General features: G+C 39.1%; 1 protein-coding gene across 1 annotated transcript in view; it reads right to left on the minus strand.

The window, feature by feature from the left end:
- Positions 1-8,595, minus strand: part of ADGRV1 (adhesion G protein-coupled receptor V1) — a 269,849-nt gene that overhangs the window by 150,605 nt on the left and 110,649 nt on the right. Inside the window, 3 exon segments of the mRNA XM_017729530.1 lie at positions 1,385-1,627; positions 5,248-5,419; positions 6,319-6,436. Of these exon segments, the coding sequence (XP_017585019.1) occupies positions 1,385-1,627; positions 5,248-5,419; positions 6,319-6,436 (533 nt within the window).

Here is an 8,595-nt window from a genome sequence, read left to right on the forward strand (position 1 = left end):
GTTCCTCTGGATGGCATTCCATCCCTCAGGAGTGTCAACTACACCCCTCAGCTTGGTGTCACCTGCAAATTTGCTGAGGGTGCACCTGATCCCTTCATCCACGCCATTAAAAAGACATTAAATAACACTGGTCCCAGTACAGATCCCTGAGGGACACCACTTGTCATTGATGTCCATCAGAACTCTGAGCCATTGACTACGGCCCTCTGGATGTGATCATCCAACCACTTTCTTATCCATCAAATAACAGTCCATTCGAATCCAACATCAAATCCATCTCTCCAGTTTAGACGGATGTTGTGGGTGATGTGTCAAAGCCTTTACCGAAGTCCAGATAAATGACATTTGTAGCCCTTCCCTTGTACACTGATGCAGCCACCCCATCATAGAAGCCCACTAGATTGGTCAGGCAGGACTTGCCCTTGGTGAAGCTGTGCTGGCTCTCTCCAATCTCCTCCCTGTTCTCCATGTGCCTTAGCAGAGCTCCTAGGAGGATCTGTTCTGTGGTCTTCCCAGGCACAAAGGGGAGGCTGAATGGTTGATAGTTCCCAGGGTCCTTCTTTCTACCCTTCCCTTTTAAAAGATGGGTATAATAATTCCCTTTTTCCAGTCACTTAGGATTTCACCTGACTGTCAAGATTTTTCAAGTAACATGGGAGACTGTCTTGGCAATTGCATCAGCCAATTCCCTCAGGACTCTGGGATGCATCTCTTTGGGTCCCATAGAGTTGCGTACATTCAGGTTCCTCAGGTGGTCACGAACGTGATTTTCCCTTAGAGTGGGAGGGACTTTGCTCCCCTATGCCCCATCCTTCTGTCCATCCACTTAAGAGGTGTAGGAATAAAGGCTGCTAGTGAAGACTGGCAAGAAAGTTGTTGAGTACATCAGCCTTTTATTAATCCATTGTTACCAGTTTTCCAGCATTGTTTTTCGGGGGGAAACACCTTCTTTGACCTTCCTTTTCTAGCTAACATACCTCTAGAAGCCCTTCTGTTATTTTTTGTGTCCCTTGCCAGGTTCACTTCCAGCTTCACCTTGACCTTCCTTACACATTCACACTCCATCTCCATACTCTTCTCAGGTCACCTGTACTTGCTTCAATTGCCTGTACATTTGCTTCTTTCTTTTTAGTTTGACCAGCAGGCTCTGACTCAGCAATGCCAGTCTCTTGCCTTCATTGCCTGATTTCTTGCTCCTGGGGATTGCTAGCTCCTGTGTTCTATGGAAGACGTTCTTAAAGATCTCTCAGCTCTTTTCCACTCCCTTGTCCCTGAGGACAGTCTCCCAGGGAACCCCCTGACTCTCTCCCTGAAGAGCTGGAAGTCTGCTTTCCTAAAGATCAGAAAAAGATATTAAAATAAATTAAAGTACAGTAAGTCTTACCTGCATGCTGTAGCTAACCATTGTGGTTATTGATGTACTAGAATCTCTAAGAACTTGCAGACTGATTAAAGCTGTTTTCTTATAAGCCACAGCAAATCGAGATCCCACAGCAAAATACACTAAACCATGAGGAGCATCACTTTCCAGGACAGTTATAAAAGCAAATCTGGCACTGTTGTTCAAAGCAGCTCCTGTGCTTACAGCATACAGCTCAACAAAAATATAAGTTTCAAATTCCGGTACCTGTAAGTGAGGGATGATTTTCATATCATTATAAGATCGACTAATAACTTTCAGCTTTAAATAAATGTTTATATATTACTTTGTACACACACTGGATCATTTTAATAACACTTACCACAAGCATGCTTCCTGAAATATGCAATAAATACAACAAAATATAGCCTAAAAAAAATACTGCAATGGGCACCACTCTGTCAGACACATTAATTAAATCCCAGATTTTCACTTGGAACTTATTGCATTAAAGTAGCTATTTAAATAGTGCATACATTGTGGCTATAAATATGACATAAATGACAGTAAACTCTCCAAGAGTGCCATATTCCAGATTCTGGATTTACATAGATGTACAATTTATGAAGAATTTGCGCTTTCATTTTCTTTTTACCTTACAAAAAGGTTGGTAACTACCTACTCACTTTGGGAAAAACTGCACAGAAGTAAGTATGCAATTTTGAAAATCCAATTAATTAACTTGCCCATATTCAAGTACTGAACTTAGTTAAAGTTTTGAAAAACATTTTACAAAGAACCTTAGCATTTAAACACTAATATGTTTATGCATATTTTTACAAGAAATTAAAATCTCAGTAGATTTGCACACTTAACTGCATTTATTGAAAACCCCAGAGCTTAGAGAATACTATTTGATAGACTTTTGTGATGTTTCACATATAGAGAAATATGTCACTCTGAAAATACAGGTCATGGAACCTTCATGGAAAATGAGGTAGCAGTGTTAAGTTTACAAGATGACATTCTGCCTCATCTTTGATTTTGTACCTACAACACAAATGTAATGTTTAAAAATAGACACCTGATTACTAAGATTCCAGAAATCATTGGAATGATGTTATTTGGACCGATTGCATGCACTTGTCAAGTAGCAAGCTTGGAAAAGAAAAAAGAAGTCATTCTTTACAAGAAAATAGCATTATAAAAAATGATGATAATTGAAGAAAGTTGGGGGTTTTTACTATTTTTTGTACTGGGTTTGTATGGCCAGGTTTTGGTAGTGGTGGAGGTTTCAGGGGTGGTTTCTGTGAGAAGTTGCCAGAAGCTTTCCCCATGTCTGGCAGAGCCAATGCCAGACAGCTCCAGGATAGGCCCACCACTGGCCATGGCTGAGCCAATCAGAAATGGTGGTAACACCTCTGTGATAATGATTTAAGAAGTAAAAAACCTGTTATTATGCAGATGTAATTGCAGCCAAAGGAGAGCAGGGTGAGAACACATAACAGGAACAGTTCTACAGACACCAAGGTGAGTTAAGAAGGAGGGGGAGGAGGAGCTCCAGGAGCTGGAGCTGGGATTCCTCTGCAGCCCATGGTGCAGTCCATGGTGAAGCAGCTGTACCTCTGCAGCCCATCGAGGTCCATGGGAATGCAGAGATCCACCTGCAGCCCATGGAAGAGCTCCCTGCAAGAGAAGGGGGATGCCTGAGAGGAAGTTACGATCCCATGGGTGGTCCACACTCCAGCAGACTCCTGGCAGGGACCTGCAGACCCATGGAGAAAGGAGCCCACACTGGAGCAGGCTTCCTGGTAGGACTTGTGACCGTGTGGGGGACCCACACTGGAGCAGCCTGTCCTTGAAGGACTGCACCCTACGGAAGGATGACCATGGTGCAGCAGTTTATGGAGAACTGCTGCCCATGGGATGGACTCATGTTGACGAACTTTCCTATTGGAGGGACCCCATGGTGGAGCAGAGGAAGGACCCTTCCCTGAGCAGCAGCAGGAACAATGTGTGATGAAATTAACATAACCCCCGTGTCCCAACTCCATTTGCTGCTGGAGGGGAGGACGTAGAGCTGGAAGGAGGGAGGGGAGGGCAGAAGGTGTTTTAAGGTCTTTGTTTACTTCTCATTATCCTGCTCTGATTTTGTTAGTAATAAATTCAATTAATATCTCTAATTTGAACCTGTTTTGTCCATGATGGTGTTTGGTGAATGATCTCTCCTGGTCCTTATCTCAGCTCATAAATCTTTTGTTATATCTTCTCTCCCCTGCCCAGCTGCAGAGGGGAGAGATAGAGAGGCTTTGGGGCATGCCTGGCATCCAGCCAGGGTCAACCCACTACATAAAAAAGCTTTGTGTTTCAGCTCTGAATTTTTGGAAATCCTACTTTAATTCTAGGATTTTAGCTAATAAAATCAGTACATCTGACTAAGTAAAACTTACAAAAGCTGGAATGTATCCTACAAAAACGTAAAGTACTTATTTAATGTATTTATTATTTCATCATTTTTTAATGTATTTACTACTAATTTATCTGCTAACTTATGAAAGAAGAACTGGAAGAAGAATTAGGAAATATTTGGAGGGACAAATAGCATATATTTTCAATTAAATTTCTAAGTAATTTTTTGAATGAAATGTTCTTGACAAATGACAGACAATTTTACTGGAATGAATGGGGAGCTTTAGCCTTCCATTAGCACTTGCTAGAGTGGCACAGGCTTGTGCTTCATGTGGCACAACTGCATGTCTCTGCAGCTTCTGCACTGCTGTCATTAAATACTGATATAACTTCTGTGGGCTAAAGAGGTTCATAATCTCAGTTTACTCAGCAAGGCAGTCTGTGCCCTATACATGTATTCATTGGCTCTGTAATGTAAAGATAACCTCTGATGATGGAGAAGGGAAATGGCCCTCTTCTGGAACTAAGGGAATGCGTGCTGCTTCCTAAATGGGAAATCCTGGTTTCCCACATACAGCATCTTGCGGTATTTTCTAGAACTGAGACAGAAAAAACATGGAAATCTTCCCATCTAGTCCTTTTCCACTGTCCAAATCTTGGCTTTGCCACTAGCCTGGATGCTAGGATAATTTCTTAGAAAATTTAAAACTCTTCAACTTTAAAAGAATGGCAAACATTAATCCTTCCTTTCTTAACGGATTACTTTAACTACTGAGTATTCGCACTAAAATATTTTTTCCTTCTCTTTTCAATAAAAATGACTGAACACTGTGCTTTGTGTTAATACAATCATGTCTGTATTTTATAGTGCCAACTGGTTCTCACAAGGTTCTTAGACTTAGACATACCCAACTGACAAATGCAATTTAGTGGATGATGACTCCTAAACTGAACTTCACTATTCACAAGGTGGATGCGAGCAGTGACAGATTTTTAGACACTCAGATTCTTATGCAGTTCTATGAGTTTTCACAGATCACTGTGCTAGATTTAGGAAAATAAAATTACACACAAGTTAGACTCAAAGGTTTTTTTGTGGAATGAGATATTACTTACAGAATATGTTTTCCGTAAACCACCCTAAGAAATGCTTTGATAGATGAAAAACTTACTGTGTGAAGGATAAGAGTGTATGAACAAACATTTCACTGAAACAACTACATTCTTTTTTATATATGTTACATAAAAATCTAAGATCTGCATTTTACTCTCCAAACTAAATACTTATCTCCTTCCCAAATTTTTACTAGTCACAATGGAGGCAGTACAAGCCTATAAATAAACACGTTCCAGAGAAACCGAGCAGGTATCAAGTTACTATTGTCAAACTAAATATCAGTTCCTCTGGATTGGAGGAGTTTTTTCATCTTGATAAATTGCAATTCAATGCTGTACATAAATGACCAATAATTACTTACATGATCAGGTTTTATTTCAATGGAGATGTTGCACATTGTTTGACCTGCTATGCAGGTCGTGGCTCCCAGCACAGATACAAGTTCATTCTCCAAGTTCACACCATCCTTCAGAAGGACAACAGCTGTTTTATTAAAGGTCACACGCCAGAAGACTTTCACATCTTCAAAAGCTCTATAAGCAAAACAGAAGAGTATGCATGTACTGAAGGAGAGCACAACCGATTTAGGAAACATAAACCACAGACATAACATACATTTTATGTTGTTATTTAAAACTAATCATTAGGGAATCAACTGCTTTACAATTAAAAAAATAGCTCTTTTTGTTTAAATTTCTTCCTCTAAAATCTATTTAGATTATAAAAGAAAAGTAACAGAAGAAGAAAATAAAGTAATTATGGGAACCCAGATTCTTCTGAATTTTTGTCTCAGATAACATGCAATTATCTGAATAAGAGACACTGGTGCTTGGAAAGCAGGGATGTGCCCAAGTACTTTTATTAATACTACAGTAACCATTGGCCTGGAAAGCCAGGTAGAATTTTTCTTTCCTGTAAGTGTAAGGAATTTACCATACCTGAGCATTTTTCTTTAAGGTACACATAAATGTACAACATATATAAGTACTAATTAGGAAAGAAGTGAAGACTTAAGCGTACTGGCACTTACATAACTTCTTAGTTGCTCCTTGTAGTATTCATAGCTACTTACATTACAGAGAGAGGTGAGAACTGGAGTTACACCTTTAGCAGTGCAAATACTTTACCTTAAGCAAAATCTTCACACTTGCTGACTTACAGTATAAAATAGTAAGCATTTGAGATTCTTCTTGTTTCTGCTTTATACCAATACAGTGACAGACTTAATTATATTCACAACTTAAATGCCCCTTTGCCAAAATCTGTGACACTATTAAAGGCTGAAAAAAAAAAAAAGCTGAAAGGCAAACACTTATTATAAAACTCTATAATGAAAACCTCTTCCAGTAACAGTAGCTCCTGTGATTCAAGATAGCATATTACAGAGTGTACAGAGTGTGGGAAGAGCACTGGAATCAGCTGTTGCCTGCACCTGTTTGATTGCCGTGTGACAGTCAGCAGCACCTCTCTCTTTTCCGAGTCTTCATCAAGTACCAGGCCACTTTGCACTTCTGGAATGAATCCCAGGATGCCATTTTGGAGATCACTTCCTGTGTAGGAAATAGTCCATGAAAGTAGTAAGCAAGAAAGTTGAGCTGGGAATAAATTATAATTTTAATGTGCACAACCGCTAAAAACCCAAACAGTCAGGTATCAAAAGCATGCTGCAAAGTACTATTTAGGGGCAGCTCAATTCTCTTAATATTTCTGTTCTTAATTTACACTCTAGAATTTCAAATATTAGCATTTCTTAGTTTTATTTTAATCAGTAGAATAATAACAACTATTTTTGAAAGTAAGTTCCTTATGAGAGTCCTGGCAGCATTTTTGCATGTAAGCTTGTATTTTCAGCAACATTCAACAAACTGACTGAATTCTGTGTACCTTGGCTTCAAGAGACTAGATGTTACAGTAATCTCCAGATCAGTGTCAAAAACCTTGCTTACAATGCCTTTATGAGATAATCACTCCAGCTATGTTTATCAGAAATCTTAAAAATTCTGTCTGAACAGAAATGGGCCTCAACATATGCCTAGGTGAACAACATTGAAGCAGTAGGTAATGGGATAAAGATGGGCTTCCGATGACATAACTTAAGCTTTCTTATTCATCCTATCCAGGATGTTGTTGCAGCCATCCATTTTCACAGATTATTACATCAGCTTTTCTCTTGCATCTTTAATTCCATGTGTGGAACTAGTGAGCTGCAAAAAACCACATTTTTCTCAGGGGAATGTAAGTAACTTCAGAAAAACACCAGTGGAAGATAAAAAAATCCCGGTGTTAATGAGGGGAAATAAATGTCTTTGCAGTGCCCAATCAAATCTTGCTTCTAAAGGATTTCTCCTTGCAGGTAGTGACGGCTTTACTCTGCAATTGAAAAAGCAATCTACTTCCACCCCAGTGCTTACTAAATGTAAATATATATAGTAAGATGAACAGAAACTGTGTGTTTGCTTATATGCATGCACAAATATTTAACCTATGGTATTTATCTATACACTTAAATGCAGGTACATGCTTTGACCCTTCTCCTTAATGCGTTGTCTCATGTTCCAACTGTATGGACACTTTGTACTGAGAGAGTAACTCTAGAACACATTAATACATTTCTGTGGGATTCGATACAAGATCAAATTCCAACCTGTGCCTATAAACATACTTCTGCAGTTAATGTGCATACCCAGGGGACTGGTTACTTCCATGGTAAATTCTACCATGCCAATGCACATGAAGGGAAAGTGTTTCATATGATCTGTTTTTGTATACAGTCTTGGTTGCTTCACAGACTCATCCAGCAGCACAGCTTAATCCTAGTTCTCAATACCCACATTGATTTCTTAAGAATATCTAAATACACAAAAATCCCAGTAATGTTGGACCTTACTTTCTTGTTTAGCCTAAAATTGAGTTAGCCTAAAATTTGTTGCAATTCCCAACTTCTTTCTAAAACTTAATTTATATTACAGTTAACATTGGTTTATATTCAGCTGGTAAGCTAGACAGATAACTAAAAGCTAGGGGAAGTTGGAGCTCTGACATCACTTTCTCACAGTAGCACAGTGACTGAAAGAAAAGCTCTTCTTTGGTGACTATGTATGCCCATTCCTGCCCTCCATCCCCAGAAGCAGAGGATGACTACACTTGAAAATACAAGCTCCCATGCAAAAATGCTGCCAGGACTCTCATAAGGAATTTACTTTCAAAAATAGTTGTTATTATTCTACTGATTAAAATAAAACTAAGAAATGCTAATATTTGAAATTCTAGAGTGTAAATTAAGAATAGTAGCAAAGAATGAAAACAGAAACTGTTTTTTGTACTCTGTACACACTCCATCCATTGAAAAAAATGAAAGACTTAAAAATACGAAGTGTGTGAAATACATGTGACCAAATGCCAACACAATTCAGGCTAAAAGGGCCCTGTAAGTCTCTAGTCCAACAGCCTTCTCAAAGCTGAATCAGCTCTGAAACCAGACCAGATGGCTCAGAGGTTTGTCTAGTTGGGGCTTTAAAAAATTCCAGGGATGGAGAGAGACCATGCAAACCTCCCCAAGCAACCTGTGCCACTGCCTCTCTGTACTCAATAGAAAAAAATATGCAGGCTAAATCTCACTTCAACTTATACTCACTGTCTCCCATGGAGCACTGCTGCCATAATGCATTATTTAAAAAATGGATCAGTAAATTTTTATGTCTCTCCTCTT

The sequence above is a fragment of the Corvus brachyrhynchos genome, unplaced genomic scaffold (genome assembly GCF_000691975.1).
Source record: "Corvus brachyrhynchos isolate BGI_N302 unplaced genomic scaffold, ASM69197v1 scaffold213, whole genome shotgun sequence".
Classification (NCBI taxonomy): domain Eukaryota; kingdom Metazoa; phylum Chordata; class Aves; order Passeriformes; family Corvidae; genus Corvus; species Corvus brachyrhynchos.